The following is a 21,251-nucleotide window of genomic DNA, read 5'->3' as shown; positions in this document are numbered from 1 at the left end:
CTCTCTTTTGAACAATAAGGTGCACTGGATTAAAAGGTGCATTATGCGACTCTAGCAGTGTTGTGCCAGTTCACAGCTTTTCTGAACTAGTCCAAGTTTAGTTACATGCTATATACATGCTCAAAGTGAACAGTTCACGTTCAAAGTGCACAATTTTAATTTTGAACTAGTTTAAAAATTTAGTTCATTTTACTTTTTTCGTGAGATATTCAAATTAATACTTTTATATACTTTCTATACTTTTTTCACACTACAAGCTAGAAATCACTATACGTTCTTTGAAACTGCTCATTGTAGGCATTTGCTCATGACACTGCAATTTTGGGTTTCTTACCAGGTGATAAAAATGTTCATAAGGAGAATCGGTGTCTGTCTCCGTGTCAGCACTTCCACTAGCCATTTTTTTGTAATTGCAGCACTTTCTTTCACTTCCATCATTGGTCTCTCTCTCTCTCTGTATCTCTCTCTCTCGCCCTCACGGTCCACGCTCTTGTTGTTGGTTGCTCTCTCTCTCTCTCTCTACAGTCAGGTATACTCACCTCTGAATAGCCAAAGAGCTAGCATGTAGCGTGATTAGCTGCTAATGCTAATAATGCTCTAGTCTCGAGTCTCAGTGCTGGAGAACTACTGAACTGAAACTCCTGTATTACGCTGCACTTCAGCAGAGTGGCTTTACTGCTTCTTGCAACCTGACTGGTAAAATTCAAACATAAGGCACACAATATTCTAAGGCACACTGATGATTTTTGGGAAAATTTTAAGTATGCTTGAAAAATGAAACGAAATCAGTTATTTACATATTGTACTGTAATTTACAAAAACAAAATGCACTTCACAACAAAATAGCTAAAATACATTATATTCTCTACACAAAGGCTTCCTCTCTCGCTCACTCATACAGACACACATTCACACTTCATACACTTCCAAGTATGTTTATATGAGGGTAAATGTAAAGGTTAAAATGCTTACATTTTAACCCTTACATTTAGTAAACCTTCAGACACATGAATAATATATTATAGTCAGTTAAACTATTAATACTACTGTTAATTCTGCATTATTATTACTCATAAATAAAATGATGGCTGTTTATTTTGGGGAAAAAAGAGAAAAGAATTAGTATTATGAACAAGCTCAAAAGTGCAAGGTCTGTTACTGTTTTACTGTTGCCTAGTGTTGTAGACATGTGGTCGTCCCATGTGTTTACAGTCCAAAAGGACAGAAGTAAACAGCTTTACAGTGACAATAAAGCAAGGCGCACTCCCTTCACTACACATTTAAGATAAAAACATGTTCACTCATTACTTAACATCTGAACATTACCATTTAATTTAAAAATAGTATACACAGAAAAAGTAAGCAAAAAGTACAGTAGGTGAACCTTACTGTATTAATAAACTACTAATAAAACTCTGGTTGCTAATGATTAAACCGTTACATAGAAAAACATATAGTGTTGCATTCCAGTGCAATGCACTGCCACATATTAGAATCCTGGCCACAGTTTTAAAACACAAAACTATTTTATAGCCAACGTGAATCCAGTGGTATCTACAAAAGAAAATCAGCATTTCTTTTTCATCAAAACACATCACAGATGTTTTAAAACATCTTCAGATGTTTTAGTTTAAATTAAAGATTTGTATGCCAATGCAAATGTATTTATTTGCAGTTTCTCTATTCTTATTGGTGGCACCAGCGAAAGCTTACTTCACCGTAGCATAAAGACATTGGCAAAGTTTGAGAGGTGGCAATTGTTGCAGAGCAACGTACAAAATATTACATCACAGTTGCCAGACTCTTCTGGTCACTGACCGACTCCTCTGTCTATTGTGGCTATATAGTAATTTTCCTTATTATGTTGCATAATAGCATAGGCTATAAACAGAGTAATCAGAATTTTGAATTCATGCCAGTCTGCTAAAAAGCTGACAAAGTGCATTGTTTTGGCCTTCCTACAATCGAATGTACAGCACAATATAACACAGACAGAAAAATGAGGAGTATTCAAAGAAAATGAAAGGAGATGGATCAAGTGACCCATTCCTTTTCACATCAATTCCATTTCTCCTGCTTTCTTTACCGCATCCTAACAGTTTTTGGGACTTCCACTGTTTTATGCTTGGTAGCGGGCTTGTTCTCCCCATCTTCACCAGTCTTTTTTGCCACTTTTGGACTAGAGTTGCCTTTTCTGGCTGTTTGAGGACTGCTCAAGCTTTTCTTCTGGGACAGAGGGCTGGATGAACCAGTGCTGACCCTCCGGGCCAGCAAAGGGCTCCTTGAGGTCTTTACTTTCGGCTGCTGCAGAGAGTCCATGAGCTTCAGGGGTCTCAGGCCGAGCAGACCGCAGTAGTAGTTGCACTGATGCTGTGTCACAAAATGTTCCAGTATCTTCGGAGAACCTTCATCTGTTAGACCTTGATACCTAAAGCACAAAGGATAATCTTTTTTCATATTATGACTGAAATGAGCCTCATTCAGTAAAATAAAGAATATAATAGTAATAAGAAATGAATAGTAAAAAATTTAGACAAACCCTTTGGACTTTGATGCAATCGCAATGTTTGTAATCTTTGTATCCACACCTGAAATATGGTAAGTTAAAATATTAATTCATGATTAATTACATATCAGTTATGTTATTATGTGTTATAGTCTGTTATTTAATACAGAATAGGATTTGTCTCTCTCTTCCTGGAGATCTGTCCTTCAGCATAGTTTTGAGTTTTAATTCTTATCTAATATGCCTCATTCAGTTAAACACATAGTGTGATTATGGCTGAAACAAAACTCTGCGGGAGGGGAGATCTGCAGAAACAGAATGGGCAGTTCTTGTCTACGTGACTTCACCTTCTAGCCGAGTGACTAGCAGATTGCCGTTTGTCCACTGGTGAATCCAGTGTTGGAAAGTGCAGCACTTTTGTTCCACCTCAGAGCTTGTTTGAGTGATCATCCTGCCAGTGCTGTCCATCAGGCAATATTTCACATAGACACCGGTCAGATCAGCTTCTACTGTGGTATATGGGATGGTGTTGGCCGGCCGGTACATCAAATATAAAGGGAGCACTCTGTTTGTTCAGCAAAGCAAAAAGCACAAAATCAGTGGTTTGGTAACCTTAGATGCTTTAATAATGCTAGAGTAACATATTAAATGTACAGAAAAACATTAAGTTTACTATAGCCCTATGCCGACAGAATTAATTTTCTATTTTATGGGGGCGGTCCTCTGCAAGATGAAGATTACAAGATGAATTATCTGTTGTTGACAGCCACGCACCATAATTGCACTTTGGGCTAATGCAGTTGAGTTATTCATGGTATTCTGTTGCTTGTTCTGATATCTAGTGTCGACCAGGGTGAAGTAGATGGAGTCTTGGTTCCTGCAAAGGTTTCTTCCTCTTACCCTGAGGAGAGTTTGTCCTTGCCACTGTCACCTGGGCTTGGAGCCCTATCTCTCTAAAGTTGCTTTGTGACATTGTTATAAAAAATTGCTTTATAAATAAATCTGAATTTAATCAAATTGAGTTTAATTCAATCTTCTTTGGTCGTAAAAAGTAGAATTTAATTTACAGTATGAGTGAAAAATTTAAGGCACCTGCAGAAAAATTGAATTAAAAAGCTTATTCGGACAATAAAACAGTAATAAACAGTTTTTCATCTAAAAGAGTTAATAACTGTCCATCTCTCCAGTGTATTCCACGAAACATGGTATTTTGAGTTAGACTTGAATTATTTGACAGACTTTGCCTAAGAGTATGTTTAAAATAGACACACAAAACATGTTACTTACTCTAATGAAAAACCAAAGTTGTCTATCACTCTTGCCTCAGCTGCAAAGATTTTGCAGTATTCTCGAACTGTGTTCTGGATTTTACATTCCTAAGGACACAGATATAGAAAAAAAGGGTTATCACATATTTTAGTTTCGTACATTTTTTAGTATTATTCACTATATTAGTTTTGTATATTAGCCTCTACTACCTAAACTATTGCAATGCATATTGTGCAAATGACAAATAAACCCCAAAACTTCAAACTGAAACAGCATTGGTGTGTTCATAAGTGGTTATCTCATGACTCTGTTTGGTCATAAATAAACATGGTAATTTTTTTGTTGTAAAGAAAGTTTCCAGTCATTGAATTTTTTCTGTCATACTGTGTTTTTTTATAGCTATGGTAACAGAATCTATTGCTCTTGGTTATTGCTCTTTAATATGAATTAAAACTGAAGTGTTTACCTGTTTGGTGACCTCTAGATTTCTCTCAGACAGACTGGTCTCCTCTTTGGTCCCGTACGCAATGGGGTTTCTTACTTTGGCTATACAGGTGCTTCCTGACTCAAAGATAGGTTCCAGACCATATATGACCTTGGCCCTGCTGGCCTTGTGTGTGCAGCCCTCCCCGAGCTGCACCTCCTCTGTCATGATGCGTCCGAAAAGCTTTTCGCCCCAGTATCCCGGGTCTGCCAGGCCTTTAGTGAACATCAAGGGTGTCATCTCGATCTCCTCTCCCACTGTGGACACCACCAGACAAAAGCATATCGGATGAGTCTTAGAGGTGCTATCCTGCTAAAAAATGTTCTGTTGGCCTTCCTCATGAGGTTGATGCTTACCTTCTAAATCATCTCTTAAGAAGAATTCTGCCAGGACTGCAGAAGAGAGAAGAGGGAATACAAGGTATTGATATTAATACAAGGTAGGTTCAGTGTACTAGACAGTTTTTGGTTCAGTTTACAAACAGTGAATCAATGAGTAAATGCAGGATTACTGTCTTCGCTGAGTAAGTAGTCAGTGGAGTCAGTGCCATATTCGTTCTTGATCGTGCAGCCATACACTCCGCAGTCTTTGCTGGACGCCTGGACAATGGCCAGTGCCACCTGACTTTCATCCCCTGCACTGGAAAACAGAAGTTTTGATGATATCTATTAGCCGATGGGTCGATGGCTCAGCTTACCTAAATCAGTGTGATTGTTGATTGCCCACATGAGGGCACTGCTGTACAGAAATGTGCACATTGGCAGTACTTGTGGGCGAATGTGGAAGTCCAAGGTGCGGGTCTGCTGACATTGCATCTAGTGACACAAATATAGACTTTAATACCCTCTCCTCTGATGTTGAAATGGATTGGTGTCAGTTTACCACCACTCCTTCTGGCATTAGCTTCATCTTCCTGTGTCCCAGCTGTAGGGTTCACGTGTATATGGGCCTAAAGCCTATGCAGAAACCTTAGCAGTAACTTTAAATCTGTTTTTTTTGTTGTTGTTTCTAAATTTAGAAGGCCATTTACACAAAACTAGTTTGTATGAACTCCACTAACAATAGGAGGGTGAAGTTTAGCACATGTCTCCTTTGTTACTTTTTAGAACTGCCACTGATGCCTCATCACTGAGGCAAAGCTCATCGCAAGACCAATTGTGCTCTCTCAGATGACAAGCAGCATGATCCAGAATTTCATAGTGACAGTGGCTTAGAGCATAGGATCTCTCATAGGAGCCTACCCTGCATGGGGACTTTGGGGTAACGTGAGGCTAAAAAGCAAGGTCTATAGCTGTGAGGTAAACCATAAAGTGGAGTGGAAAGACAAGCACAAAAACTGTACAAAACGAAAAGGTTTTATATATATATATACATACATATATATATATATACACATTATTTACACACCATACTCAGACTTTAGTTTGGAAAAAATGTGTAGGGATAGCCACGGCGTTGTGCCCTTAACCATTAAACCAAATTCTCCCTCTCTTAGCACACTAGCCCGCTGCTAACACAGACTGGGGGAGAAAAAAAACTTTTTGCTGAACATCTAAAACATTTAAAGAAGAAGCCCCAAAAACTTCATTCTTTCTGGCAGCTGGCAGGGGTAAATTATCACAAAACAACACAAACAATAAAATCACAATACTGTTTTATTATTTAACCAAAATTACATAGCCATTGCCGATAAGTATTATTTGATTGGCCATGCTCTGTGAACTACACTATTTTTTTCAGTTTTAGAAGTTCCCCTGAGAAGAGCAGAGCCCCTTGCCCTTCCCATCGATGGATCCTCCCAGTGGGGTAAAAACAGGCATCACCTCTCCACTGGACCCATTTGGACGCCCAACCTTTTTAAAGAAAGGAACAGGAGGCAAGTACACAGCTTTTTCACACATTATGACCTTGCTTGCAATGTGGATTATCTAGCACAGAAAAGCAAACAAATGTATGGTCAGATGAGTTACATTTTTATGAGAATAAAAAAAAAAAAGATTTACCTTCTTGTAAACTTCATAATCTCTTCTTCATCCTTGAACCAGGTGATGGTGGAGTCACTGAGCACGTTGAAAAACTGACACCACAGCTTCAAGTGGCCAGAGGCGTCGGAGAACGGTTCTCCCCTGATCTTTCGGATTACCTGAGGAGCTAAGCAGAGAGGGGATTGGGGCATCCCATTGAAGTTAAGGTAAAGTAATGATATCCTGGATTAGGTTTCCATGTGCTTCTATCCAACATTCCAACATTCCACATCCCTTATTCAGATTCCACTCTCAGTTATCTCAAAGGACTGGACGCAACAGGCAGCTAAGCTCCAGATAAAGATAAAATCACCATATTGTGACTTAATGAACATAATGAAATAATAAAGAATTAGTAATAAATATTTTTTTTTTACCTTTAAATGGGTCTAGCTTCTCTTTCTCTGCAGGTTTGCTCTCTGTGTTTGAATTGTCTGTCTCCTCTGTGGTCTCCTCCTTAGGTTTTGGCACCTCCAATGTGGTTTTTCGACGTCCAAGCAAGGGTGAACGCCTTTCCATAGGTGGAGTTTGCTGTCCACTCTGAAGCTGCAAGAAAGCTGCCCTGCGTGCCTGGCTGGGGGACATTTTTGGACTGTCTCTCTTATTGGTAGTGTCCAATCCCTCATCTTCAGACTTTGTTTTGGCAAGGTAGATCTTTCGGCGGGCCCCAGATGCCAGTTCCTCTGGGGTGGCGGACGGGATGAGGGTCAGGCTGTCACGCCGCTTCATTTTGGGACTACTCTCACAGGACAGAGTTGACGTGGGTGTGCTACCTCCACTCTCTTCACCTTTCTTCTCACTTCCGTCTGCTGAGATTGCTGGAATGGAACTCTGACTTTCTAAATTCGGGTTATTTTTTGCCATAAGCCTACGCAAACTAGCTGGGCTCAGTGGGGGGAGTGTAGGTCCCACAGGGGCTGTTAGGCCAAGTTTCTCCATTGCAGGTTTATCCCTTTGGAGCCTATCTACTTCAGGATCCACATCAGATGTTTTTGCTGATAAGAGTGAGTGAACATCAGAGCTGGTTTGCGTCTCTAAAGTCCTTTTGTCAGACACACTTTCTGTTCCAGTACTTCTGTTGCCTAAATGGTTCAGATCACCCTCAACTTTTCTGAGTATGGCAGCCAAAGAATCTGGTGACAGTACATTTGTTGTATTGTTTTCTGGAGTGTTCTCTTTGTGTGCAGTGGAGACAGAGGGAAGTGTATACACTTGCATTTTGGGATCAACGCCCTCAGGCAGAACTGTATCATTGAGGGCAAGCTGGCCAGGTACTTGCCCGTCTTGAGAAGGTGTAACATCATCAGCACATGCTATGCTGATTGTAGGAATGCTGCTGATGTCATTTCCTCTATTCCACCCACTTGTGGCCTTTGCTTGATCTTCTCTGTGGCCCGCTCTTGACTCTTGATTTTGAAGCTCCTGCTTTCTTTGGCATGAAGGAGAGCAATTTACATTCCTTTCTTGCTGAGTAGGAGTAACACCTACAGATTGTGCATTAGTCACTATCTTGTCCTCTTTTGTGACCTCACTTTGTGCTCTTTTTGCATCATCTGTTGGCTCTTGCGATTTGGGTTCATTATCTCTAAATATGTGTGCGACTTCTTGTGCCAACGGCTGCAAAACTCTCTCAGGTTCTGACACCAGGGCATCGATTCTGGGGACACTAACAGTTTCCTCACGTTTGACCTTTTCTGAGGCAGTGACTTTGATTTCTGGGATCACTGGTGTAGCTCTCATCTTGGCTACATTTTTAATGACCGTTTCCCTTGTGTCTGGAAGGATTATGATTGGAGGAGTCAGAGACTGGTCCTTAGACTCAACCATGTATCTCTCAGTCTGAACTTTGGTGAAGGTCTTGGGTTTATCTGCTGTGACTGGGCTTAAATGCGTTTGTATTCCCTCCACTTCAGATTGTCTAGTATATTTAGAGACATCTGGTTGTAGCCCAGTACCTGAAGCACCATGATCAGAGCTAACATTCTTGTTTTCCTTCTTTTCAACAACATCCACTTTCTTTTCTTTAGTACTCATACCCAGCTCCACTTCATCTACATTCAATTTTGTTCTTTCGTCATTACTATCAGCTTTGCTTGCATCACTTTCAGCACTACTAACATTTCCATCCATTTTATCATTACCTTTAACACATGCTTCTACAGCTTGCTGCTCATTCTCCACAGGGACAATCATCACTGTAGGGATGGAATTTTTATTTTCTTGAAGACTGTCCATGCTTGGCTCTGAGGTGGGTTCATCTTGAACATCAGTTTGACATTCCTGTTTGGTTTCTTGTAAAGAAACAGGTGACTGGCCTGTAACCTCAACAGTCTTAGTGTCCTCTGTGGGATTTGTGACTACTGCTATTGCTGCCCTTATCTCATCTTTGCCTTCACTTTCTTTCATAAGAGAACATCCTTCCTGCGTCTTCAGCACATTTGGTTCTGTTTCCTTCACAGAAGGACAGCTTTTTTCTGCCTCTTTTTCATCTACATTCATTTTCTCCTCTTCTTCAAGTTTGATTGGCACCAGAGGAGAAGTATGGCCGACTGGCTGTGAAAGGTGAACCTCGGGATAGCCCTCTGTGCTTTCCAGGTCTGTCATGTTTGGGCCTGTCAGCGAGGCCTCTGGCTTCTGTGTAAAGTCTGCGGTATAGTCTCGCTCCCCAGCAGCATGCATTTCTCCATCAGCTCGTGCCACCTGATCCATGGGAGAAGTACATTCCTCCTCAGCAGTCTCACACGGCATATTGGCCATGTCCTCATTTGTGTTGCCTTCTGTACGATCTTCTGTGGCCTTGAGAAAAACACACACAAGCGCTTATTACAAGATGTAAACAAGCATGCTCTGTAACTATGCTGCAGTATAAGTGATCAGTGATTTACTGCAGTTTAGTTGCCCACAGTCATGGCATGGCATCTTCTCACATTGCAGCGAATAGTGAACAGCTGACAGTCATCCACGACAGATCAGTGTAACAGATGACATTGAAATTCATGTGAATGGTGATCAAAATATCTGCTTTGAACAAAGACACTGGAAAGTCCCCAAGTCCTATAAAAGCCTAACAATAAACTATACAGACTTGTAGTGTAGCTGGATATATATACTAGAGTATATTTACAGATTGACATGTGATTGGTAACAGCTTAATTTATTTTTATTTATTCCATGACAATATGTTATATTACAATATAATTAGTGTTAATAAAATCTTGTATTGCTTGTACTTTGCTTGTATAATGTAATCCTATTTTTTTCAGGAAAATATAAAAAAATAACTTATATCTGTTTACAAAAGGCAAAGTAAGAATTGGCCAACAGGCTTAATAACAAGATTTTGCAACTTTCTGATTATCAATACAGGAAAACAACCTATTTTTTATCACCTCTCAGAGTTTTACAGTGTCTCCATTTTACCTACGACATTTACTTCTGCTGAGGTCATTATAAACACAGAAAACATCAGAAGAAACACATGACCCACACTTTTATGATCACCGCCACCCAAAACAAATATACAGAGAAGTAAACTGAGAGCTACACACTGTGAAGGGCATCTGACAGTGTTTGTGCATCTGCTTGTAATCCAATGCAAATTCTACAATGTCTGTGCTGATCTTATGATCATTAAATGTATTTCATTATATAGGCAACTGCAGTTGTGTCGCAAAGTGTATTATTCTTTTGGAATTTAAAAAACAAAATGCATTTAATCTCCCAAAAAGGGTGCTGTATGATTTAGAAGTTATATTTATATATTAAAATTTTGTGCCATGTTATGAAAAAAATCACACAGATGAAGGATAATTTCCTAAAAAAAAAGACTTCTATATTAGCATTGACCTCTACCTCTGGATCTTTTAAAGATGCCATATAATTAAATTATTTAGTATAGCATTTTAAATACATATCATAAAAAAATACATAATAGACACAGCATAGACAAGGCTTTCCCACAGCATTATGCCAATAAAAGCTCTCCTAAAAACTGGCCACATGAGATAGTGGCTAAAGAGAAATTATTTTTTTAATAAAAACACAATAGCAATCAAAGAGCCTTTTTACACCTGGCACTAACAAAGAATCTATATTAGGATAGTATCTGGATTTACATTGGCAGGGTTTTATTTAACTAAAATATATCTCTTGTGTGACTAGATGAGATTTTATTGTCCCATATAGGGCGTATTAATTTGTCTTTGGTATCGCAAGGACGTGAAAAGTATGGTTTTCACGGCTCTAAAATGCTTAAAAGACATGTACTTATTCTCTTAATTAATCATGGCTGTGTTTTGTGCAAAATGTGAAATAAACCACTCAGCGCGTCACTTGCCATTCCCTTTAAGAGTCAGGTTCACTTTGACTTTGGCAGGCCTGAAAATTGACTATTGGCAGGGTGAAAGGTGGCAATGAGCACTGCGATGCTCCTTACGCATGGTGAAAGATAGGGGCCAGAGAGTGAGAAACTGCTGACAAATGAGCCTTTCTAATAAATAACCATAAATCAAACATTTCTGCCTTTTGGAAGAAATCAGTTATCTAAATAAAGCAGATTTTTCTCCAAAAAAAAGGTTATTCAATGGAAGGCGTCTAATATTAAGCTTTATTTAAGAATTTGTTTGCAATAAACATACTGTGGAAATATTTGCCATTTGTCATCCAGTAATGCAATAATGTAATGCAATCATTTCTACAAAGCACTGTAAACACATTACACATTAAAATCACTGGCATACATCATGAACACCAGCTGAAATCAAAAGATTAACAGTTTTTTTCTGGAAACAGGTTTTTAAATATTATTAGCAATAGCAGATTCCAAGCATATAAGTTGAATCATATTATTGGGAAGTGTAAACACTTTGTATAATCTTAATAAAGATCATCATCAGCCACTCTCAGCTGAGAGAAAAAAATAGTTCAGATGGTTTCTCAATTTCTCAATAACTTAAGACACACCAAGGCACAGGCCTGGACCAAACTGACAGCTGCTGAGTCAAGCAATTTTGACATCATCATAAACTGCTATACAAGAAAGAAGCTCTTGCTTAAATATCTACAATATCTACCAATGCAAAAATAAACAATAAAACCCTAAAAACACTGTACAAAAGTGTTAAGCAAACTGGTAACAACATGTTCTCGGGAAATGGGAACTATTTTGGAACTGGGACACTGCAAAGTGTATTGAATAAGAAAAAAAATAATTCTTTAGCATAATCATAAGCAATAGCTATAAAATTATAAAGCATGGAGTTGTGGGTACTAAAAGGACAATGACCACAATCACAAACCTAATGTGGTTGTAAAATTACATTAAAGGGCCTTAAAAGTCAGGTCTGTGTGAGCAAACCAAAAAAGAAAAAAAATCTTTATCAATTTTGCCATGAACACTGACAAATATTCAACCAGAAGAAAAGCTTTTAACCAAAATTAGCTTTTCTTAACCAATTTATCTGGTCATGGTCAAAATTGTAACGGGACATTTAAAGAAATAGGTCTACCGTATGTATATTTTTTTAACATATATGTAATATTTTGACCCTTTCCCCAAGAAAAAAGGCCCAGAATTCCTGTTTTGTTCTTGTTACAAAATATTTTTACTTTACTTTTGTCATCAGTTAGTAAAAAGCAGACTCTGCTTTAGGTCAGATGACTGACTCAGATTTCTTTTGCTTTAAGGAACTCAAGAGTTGCTTTTGTAATGTGTTTCATTTTGTGGTCATTACCCCTTTATACTGTACAGCACTGGCCTATCATCTTGCAGCATTGATTGTATCTGCGCAAAACACATTTCTACACAAGCTCGACACATTTCATGCACTTTTAATTAATTGTACAATTGCTTCTGAGCCTGTAGATGTAAAGTGTCTGTGCAAATAGCTTATTCCATATGTTCCAAACTTATTTCATATGTTAAATTAATTCTAAAATTCAATATTTAAATTGAACTCTATATGAATATTATCATACAAAGGTTTGGGCATCCCTGATCAAAATCATTTACAGTGTTACTGTAACTCTATATAGTCAGTGAGATGAAATAGTCAGATGAAACACTCTTATCATCATAATAAGCAAAGTATTAGTATATTATTTTTTTTTGGGACAATATTAGAGTGACAAAATGAGCATGTGTGAGAGTTGAGCTGACAGATAATCAAGATTTAGGTCCGTAATTAGTTTGTTGAGGAAGCAGTTTACTCGGTTATGTAATTACGAATTAGCAATTAACCAGAATGGTGGAGATCAAGTTGAGGTCTGAAAGACCGGGAAACTTTCTGAATGCTTGTAGGGTTGTTACAAAGGCAAAACCCTCATTTGACTGAAAAAACTCTTTCAGGAACATTCTGGTGATCTGTTCTACTGTACAGTCACAACTGTACAAATACTGTATGACCTTCATGAAAGAAAATCATCAAGTAAAAACTTTTCCTGCATTACTGCCACAAAATACACCATCAGATTTTTTAAGGAAAAATCTAAATAAGCCTGATGAATTTTGGAACTTTGGTCCTGTGAACACAGAATTCATAATGGACTACTTTAAAAGGAGTGAGCTGAAGGTTTTGTCATTTCCCTCACTGTTCTCTGAGTCGGTCATCTGACCTAACACATTCAGAACAAAATAGTATAAGGAAGTACTAGGAAAGATCATTAGCTGGCTACAAATCGCATTTACGAGCTGCATTAGGAAGTGCTCCCAAACCTTAGCTTCAGCCTCCTTTCCTTTTTTTTGTAACTGTTAGATCAAAATAATAAAAAGTGATCATGCTATTATATTATTATTAATTTAATAAAAATAATAATAATAATAATAATAATATGTATACAGTATGCATTACTATTCCATTCTTAAACATTTTTATCATATTATTATCTGTTCATATTTTGTTCTTATTTTATGCTTATTTGACATTTTTCTGTTTTAGATTTTTAAATATATTCTATTCTTATCAAAGCGTATCAAATAAAACAAAGCTTTTCAACTCTGTATGTGTAAATAAATCTTTAAAACCTGAACTGGTAACTGTGTTAACTGTGTGTGTGTGTGTGTGTGTGTGTGTGTGTGTGTGGGTGGGTGGGTGGGTGGGTGGGTGTGTGTTGGGGTGTTCGTGTTTTTGTAAAACCTGATACAGAGGGTGGAAAATCATGTGTTATGTATATTCTATTAACAGGCATCACACGATCACTTCCTTTTGATTAGCAGAAGTAACATTACAGTGCTTCAGTACAGAGAATAGCCATGAATTCAGAAAGTTCCTCTTAAAGTCGAGCATAAGAATACTCACACACACACTTCCCACACTGTGTAAGGAGAGTTCCAGTTCCATTTTACCAAGAAAAGCACTGGTCTAAACTGGTCTAGACAGGTGCAAAATAGGTTGCTAAAAGGGAGAAACTGAAACAACCTCCCATATGAATGAAATTGTAAATGTTGTTACAAATAATGATTATTCAACTGATGAGATAAATGCTGTTTGCGATACAGCATTTAGAGTAGGGCGGTATTTTGGCAAGAACCTGGTGATACGATCCTTTTTACAATACAGCAGTTATGAATGTAAAATTATATTAAAATTAAAATACTAAAACAGTATAAATGTATCGACCGATAATTGCTTTTTTAGTAAAATTGGCATCAGACCCATACCTAGATTAGACCAATATTTCAAGTCAATACTTGCTGACATTCCTAATCATGATTCAATATATTGTGCTATTTAAAGCAAGATAATGTATTGAGATTTAAGGGGGAAAATCCCAAAATGAGTCACGGTCTACCACCATTCTAAACATATAAGTGTTTAAGAAAAAAGCAACAGTGTTTTTGAGAATCGACACAGTATTGCAAAAATAATATTGAGATACTCATATATATTTTCCTACAACCCTACAATCACCCCTTCCCATGACCAACTGTCCTGGGGTGTCTCATTACTAGTATCCTCTTTAGTCTAACATAATTGTTGCACTCATATTGAGTCTAAATAGAATAATACCATTGCCACAACTCTTTGTTCTTTGTCTCTTTGATAATTTAACAGGATCTTAAGATATGCAGTCCAGTAAAAGAGTTGCTGGAATTTGTAAATTGGTGGAGGCTCATAGGGAGGCTTGGCTATTGTGGCAGCCTTATGTACAGCTGAGAAAGAGGTTTATTTTAAGGCAGAGGATAGTAAGGAATCTGAACAATGTAAAGAGGTGCTACTGCCATGCCTAAACCTGCCTTACAGTCTCTCATTGTTCTGTCATGTAGATGGCAGACATTCACATACGCTTCTTATTTTAGTAGCATCATTGCTTGGACTGGTTGTTACAATGTTGGGCTTTTCCTTTATTAGTTTTTAAAATATATTTTTAAACAAGCACTAAAAAAGTTCAGATATGGGATAATAATTACTGACTCTATGATTTAGCTTCAATTCAAATTGTAAGTTAAGATGGAAAATGTATTCCTAACATGATGGTTACCCAAAAATCACTTGTATGCTTAATTATTTTAATATACTTCTTATATCTAATATTTTCTTTCTCTTCTGAGCAATAGTGAACTCTGGCTGTCAGCTGGCTAGTCAGTCATCTAATGCTATTTAAATGGCCTGTTCCTTTGCCTTGCGAAGTCAGTCAGGATATGTGGGCTGGCTAGATTGTGGTCCCCAAGGCAAAGATGAGAATGTACTTCCAGATCAACTTTTACGACGTGACTACTTTTGCACTCAGGCTGTAAATGGAAAGACTGAGCCAATGTTAACTGGCTCATTCCTACCTGTGACTTGTGACTTCTGACCTATGAGTGTCCTTGTCATTATAAAAGCATTTCTTTAAATCACAGTTAAATCACAAAATAGGACGAATAGGATGAAATAAAATTTGGAACTTTAACACTATAACTATATATCTGAAATGTGATGGAGGTATTAGCAACAAACCAAAAAATATTACCAGTTATTTTTTATTATAATTATTATTAGTATTACAGTGCTACAGAAGTAAAAAAAAAAGTCTAAACTTGCTGGATAAAAGGTGCTGTTTTTGTTATCATGCTCTCAGACTGTGCACGCAACTGTGGTGGAGTGTTACTGACGCACTGAAACCCATACTCTCACCAGTCTAGATAAGGGGAAAGAGAGACAGCCTCACTCACCCTCACCAGAGACCTTACCCAACCACTGCTCATAGCTGGGTCTTAAAGGGCCAGCACGCACACTGTACTCAGAAATGTAAATGGCTGAAGAATAATCACAAGAAAGTACCCACATTGGTGTCAATGTTCCTTGCTAAAATTTTGGGCCAAATATTGGGCTTAAAGAAATAAACCCTTTATGACTGTAATGTGCAATGTGCTTTCCGGGCTGTGCACTAGGGGCACATAGCTTGTTCCCTTCTTGGCCTGGGATTGACTCAAGTCTCGTCACATAAACATTCCATCTCTAAATAGTCCTCAAGTGCTTGCCTGCTATGATGTAGCTACTGCAGAAGATAGACAGCAACCAGACTGGGGAGGAGCATTCACAACAAACTCACCTCGATCAGTGGCGATGAGGGGGTTTTGGACAATGCTTCTGGGCCCTCTTTTTCTTGAGCTCTTTTCTGTTCTGTCTCATGTGTTGGTGATGTGTCCTGGGTACTATCAGAGATAAATCCATTAGTGCGTTCATCTAAGTCCGACCTCACCATCCCAGGCAGTAACGATGGTGGTGGTTGCAGTGGGGACTCTGTATGTACATATGGGTCTCCAGTTTGATGAGGTTGTTCAACTTCCATTTGTACCACCTGTTCTGGGGCCGTATCACAGACTTCTGAAGTAGCAGCTTGCTCTTGCTGTGTTTGAGGGGGAGAGTAATGTGCTTCTGGACCAACTTGCGGGATTTCTTTTTCAGAAGTTATGTCGCTGGCTTTCCTTGAGCCATCCGCAGTCTCTGACGACTTCTTGCCCTTTCCAAAGAATATGTCCTTAAGAGAGTGGAACACTGTGCTCAGAGCAGACTTGTGTTGATGGTCACTGTCTTTGTGGGCTTGTGACTGGGCCTCAGACACAGTCACAGGTCTGTTTTCAAAGTCAATTTGTCTTTCTTTTTCTCTCTCTCTTCCCTGCGACATTTCTCGTTCTCTTTCTCTGGACCTGTCTCGCTCTCGTTCCTTTTCCCTTTCTTTGATTTTCACCCACTCTCCCTCAGTTTCCTTTGCTAATTCTTGTCCTTTTTCCTGAGTGGCGTTTTTTGCATTGCCTGGGATCCCTGGTGCCTGGACCTTCTGCGGCTCATCAGCAGTTTGAGACTGCAAGGACTCTGCCAAGTAGTTTGCCAAACTCATTCCCCCAGATGTGTCTGCTCCTCCGCTGGAGTCTTGGTTAGGCTGGTTAGAAACTGCCTCATCAAATCCATTGGAGATCCTGATCTTCTTTCTGTTCACCTTGTCTTTGGTGGCCTTCTTTGTGCTGCTTATTTCCTCGTTCTCATGGACATGATTGAGCTGCGGTGTATCATTCTCTTGGCCTCCATTTAAGCTTGGTTCTTGTGTTTCCATCGGAAGCCCATTTACCTCTTCATTAACCACTGCTGGTTGTTCCTCATTGGTTGCCTCGTCTTTACTCTCATCGTTTACTCCATCCTGGACTGTGGAAAGCGATCCGAGTTCTTGACCCTCAGGTAACCTACGTTTCCTCAAAACTCGGTCCTGGCTGATGCCAAGCTGTTCATGCTGCTCCTGCTGAATGTTCTCCTTTCCTCTGCGCCGGCTCTCCTCTAGTTCTCGCCGTTTCAGATCAGCCTTCTGCTTGAGCTTGGCAAAGAACCTTTGGTGGATCTTGTACTCACTCATGGAACCCACCTCTAATACCCCAGAACAAGAAACAATGCCCTTACTGTTCCTGGCTGAGGCCTGATAGATGGCTGCGTCCTCCACAGTACAGCTGAAAAGAAACATCATAATCACTTTATAGTCAGAAAGTAACAATACTCAAAACCCCATTTGCTGTAGTGTAACATGGTGTCTAATCTGTTGTGTTAGTTCATGAACATATATTAGCAAAGTAATGCATTGTTTCATTTCACAATGTTAAAAGTATTAAAAAGGAAATCATTCAAATGCACAGATAAGCATGAATAAGAGACAATAAATGGTTGGAAACAGTAAAAAGTTGTGTAGAATCCTTAGAGAACCCTTATATATACTAGCAAATATTTTATCAACTTACTTGTAGATGTGTAGTGTATGAGTTTTTCCATTGCGAAAAATTTCATATTTGGGAAGACCACAGTATCTGTCAAGTTCCATATCATCTTTATACCAAGTGAGCTCAGGGACCGGGTAACCTGTAAGGACAACATAAGAAACATGTTGTAAACAAATCAGTGAAACACTGGCAAATGTTTTATTAGCATTAGCATTAATCATGTGATTTTGAATGATCCTATTAAAAAATGTTTAATACAAAAAAAAAATAGTTTTGTGTTTTATTACTTGTATTAAGCCTACTCATGTTAAAACAAATCCACTGTGATTAGTTTGAGGTTTCTGGTGGTCATCCCTACCATTAGTACTGATGAGTAAACTCTACCATAACCAGTAGCATACCTGAAACCACACAGGAGAATTTCACATTGCAGGCCTCTGACACTGCCTTGGACTTGATGGTAGTTTCAAAACATGGCTGCGTTTCTTCTGTCAGGTGAGCCATGACAGTACAAAAGGTGCTCCTGAAAATGAAAATCAGAGGGCTCACAGGGACCTTTATATCAAATGATGGCTTTGGACCAAATATATTTACCACATATTTATCTTTTTTAACCATCTGGCACTGGTGGTGCATCAATCAAACATGATTAAATAATCATTCACTTCATAACCATTCAGAATTAAGGCTTGAAACAGGACAGAGGGGGTGTTTTATTAAAGGAATAATTATTACCACTGGTTGTTCTGGAATGAAAGATTGCTTAGTGATTCCAGCAAAGTAAGGGAATATTAAAAACCTTGATAGAATTATTTATAGTGCAAATATCTTCAAGCATTCATAAGGGATTCTTTTGTCCACAAAGTGTTGTTCAGTAGTGAGGGGCTGGAAGCGTTCTACTATGGGAACTCTGAAAATAAAACCACATTGTCTGTTTTTGAAGGAATTGCAAACGAAATAAAAGGGTGAGGGGAGTTATATTGTTAGGCGTGCTATTAGTTGGTGATTGATTTCTTGTAAAAGCATTTTTTTACCTCGATGGTTTGTAGTTTGAATACCTGTGAGTTGAGTAGCTATTTAGAGAAGAGGCAGACCAAAAGCAACTCATAAGACAATAGTCAATAAACTATACATTATATTACCTATTATATATTGTTGTGCCAATATTAGCCATTTTGTAGTCAAATGAATATATCAGATACTGTAAAGAAATGGGTGCTACATGAACTTCATGTAACTACATGTCACTGATGTATTGAACAGATGCTGGTAAATGTGTTATGGTCATTTTCAGCATTATGGCATGAATACTATGTCTTGAACATGTTAAATTAGTATTTTTGTAACCATTCTTTATTATAAAGTAATACAGTATCATTTATAATAAAGAACGAAAAGACAATATTTAAGTAAACCCACAATGTTTAATTTTAATGTATTAATTTATAATTGTAGTATATGTAACATAATGATAAATGATGCTAAAGTATTATAGTACTGGTTACAATAATAACTAGTAACTGATGATCAATTGCAGGACACTTACTATTATTTTTCTTAGGTTTTCTTAAGAGACCATTTACCATCTATTTTTGTTTTACGGCAATAACTACACAATAACTGGCCACAGATCCATCATATATTCTACCAAACTGAAAAGAAACTAGACAGAAACATTTAAAAGCTGCCCTACCTGTTTTCAGGCCGAACATTGGATAAGTAGTTTCGGCTGTCTGAACGTGGTGAAGGAACCTCTTCCCCATTTTGGCTGCCTGTTCTCCCGTTGCTTGAGTAAGAACGGGTCATGGGCCGCCGGGATGTCATTATCCACAGGTTTTTTTTTGTTCAAAAATTAGGCGCTGGCTTGGCTTATAGAAAAGCTTATCTGTCTCTGTGAAATACAACCAGGCTTTGCCTTTTTGCTGCCGGTGTAAAATGCACCACTTTACTGAGTTAAGAGCCACTGAAACAAACAAAAAAACACAAATTAACTTTACTTTGAGATAAATAAAATCGATAAAATACTCAAAAAACTTTTAAGCTGTTCTCTGATGGGTGTCTGGTGGCAACCAAGATGCTTACAATGTTCAAAAAACAAGTTTCATCAGAGAGAGCTCTTGGACATGTTATAAATAGGACCAGCTAGTTGGCTAAAGGTTGTCAGTCCTCAAATCATGCTTTGCTTTGCAAATGGAGATATTTACTTTTAAACAGGCAAAAGTTCAATCTAACTTTACATTTTTTACAGAAAAAAATCAGATTTTAGTACATGCATAAATACTCGCCATTTGTGTGTTTGTCCTAGTCCTTTGGAGTGAGCTTTCCCTGTAGCCAAGCACTGCAATTGTCAGTCATAGCCAAGCATGTGGTGCCAGATGGGCCCTATTTATAGCAGGCCCACAAATAGGCGCAAGAGCACATCACATTTTCCGAATGTAGCCATTGCTTCAAAGCAACTTGCAAGAAGACCCCAAAGAAGAGAAACAGAATTGAACACAACTTCACTGACACCAATGATCACTGGAAATGTCAAAATGACATGGCAACCGTTTTTCCACTCAAGAAATGATAAGAAAGGTCTATCCTACTGTCTGGCAATTCAGAGTCCAAACAGAGTGATGAGCCCTCTAAATGCTTTCTTCTGAAAGTGTAGTCTCTGGTTTATCCACGGATGGTGAAGGGGATTTGTTGCACCAGAGGACTGGTTATGGTCTAGCTAAAAGCAGGGCCCAGGCTTAATTAGGACAGCCCCCTCAGATGATCCTGCCACTCAGGGGCCAGAGCACCCTCCCAGAGTAAACGATCTTGGCCACCAGTAGTCATGTTGCTTAATTTTCCAAACATAAAAGGGATCTGGTTTCACAGCAGATACACAATCACGAGCAATATTAATATACCTACAATCTTACTGTAGATTAATAATGATAACTATATACTTTAACCTTAATATAACCGGTACAATCAGTAACACAAAAAACATATAATATTTGATTTTTTTTAATGAAACATGGATTCTGGTATTAAATACAATAAATTCCCTAACAAAAATGCACATGTTCTAATAAATACAAAAAATAAAATTGAATCACTAAATAAAATGCATGTTAAAATTGATGACTTTAATCATTTGTACCATTTTTGATTTGTCAGACATTTATGTCTCAAAGAAGTGTTTTTAAAAAAACTAAAACTAACAACTTTGTAATTTATTCATCCTTTATAAAGTTTTTAACTTTTTAACTTGATTTTAACAATAATAAGGAGGGCAATTTTTGTGAAAACTTGCTTGACCTAGAGTAGCAAAAATGTTTAATTGTGTACACTTGTTCTGTTTTTAAGATTTTTTTTTTCTAAAATTAGTTTAATTAACTGTTACCTTTATATTTGACATGTTTTTCAGCTTGAGCTTTACCTCAGCTAAATATGTTAATATAAAAAATATTGAGTGAAATGAATATTATTACTTGCTGAACATGCAGAAAATGTCTTTAGTCCATTGAAAATAAAACAGTGTGAAGGTTGTAATGACACTGAGGTCAAAGGTTACATTCTTAAAGGGGCAGGTGTTTATGCCAAGGTGACCAAGGGTGGACAAGGAATTCTGGAACACATTTAAATAGCTTAGTATATATTTTTATAAAATTAGCTAATTGAAATGCATACATTATTTTAGAAAACATGTATTTTTTAAATAAATTGTGTTATTTAACCACTTTTTATGAATTATTAAAATGTATTCAACATAATCAGGCAGCCCTGCGGACATGGACAAAGACATTGCATGTT

General features: G+C 37.9%; 1 protein-coding gene across 2 annotated transcripts; it reads right to left on the bottom strand.

Annotated features, from left to right (window-relative positions):
• Positions 1 to 789: 789 nt before the first annotated feature.
• On the bottom strand, positions 790 to 19,425 carry alpk3a (alpha-kinase 3a). Of its 2 annotated transcripts, XM_015602009.3 has the most exons (14): positions 19,159 to 19,425; positions 18,500 to 18,538; positions 17,867 to 17,988; positions 17,487 to 17,604; positions 15,815 to 17,201; positions 6,661 to 9,079; positions 6,263 to 6,410; positions 4,771 to 4,898; positions 4,616 to 4,651; positions 4,242 to 4,516; positions 3,794 to 3,882; positions 2,854 to 3,071; positions 2,540 to 2,588; positions 790 to 2,428 (listed from the first exon to the last, which is right to left on the bottom strand). In XM_015602009.3, exons 1-14 carry the CDS (start codon positions 19,287 to 19,289, stop codon positions 2,083 to 2,085), a joined length of 5,505 nt encoding a protein of 1,834 aa, XP_015457495.3. In that variant the 5' UTR covers positions 19,290 to 19,425; the 3' UTR covers positions 790 to 2,082. The 2 variants fall into 2 exon arrangements, with proteins under 2 accessions (XP_015457495.3, XP_015457496.3); XM_015602010.3 differs by lacking the exon at positions 18,500 to 18,538.
• Between the last annotated feature and the right edge of the window lie 1,826 nt (positions 19,426 to 21,251).

The sequence above is a fragment of the Astyanax mexicanus genome, chromosome 9, assembly GCF_023375975.1.
Source record: "Astyanax mexicanus isolate ESR-SI-001 chromosome 9, AstMex3_surface, whole genome shotgun sequence".
Taxonomy (NCBI): Eukaryota; Metazoa; Chordata; class Actinopteri; order Characiformes; family Acestrorhamphidae; genus Astyanax; species Astyanax mexicanus.
This window is presented reverse-complemented; position numbering and strand designations above follow the sequence as displayed.

Bases quoted from the DNA above. Each gene is read 5' to 3' on its own strand.
- alpk3a (XM_015602009.3), bottom strand. From the start codon at position 19,289: ATGACATCCCGGCGGCCCATGACCCGTTCTTACTCAAGCAACGGGAGA. The intron at 4,899-6,262 runs GTAAATCTTTTT...TCTGTTTTCCAG, and splicing joins ATTATGAAGTTTACAAGAAG to TGCAGGGGATGAAAGTCAGG. The intron at 3,072-3,793 runs GTAAGTAACATG...CTGAACAAACAG, and splicing joins AACTTTGGTTTTTCATTAGA to AGTGCTCCCTTTATATTTGA.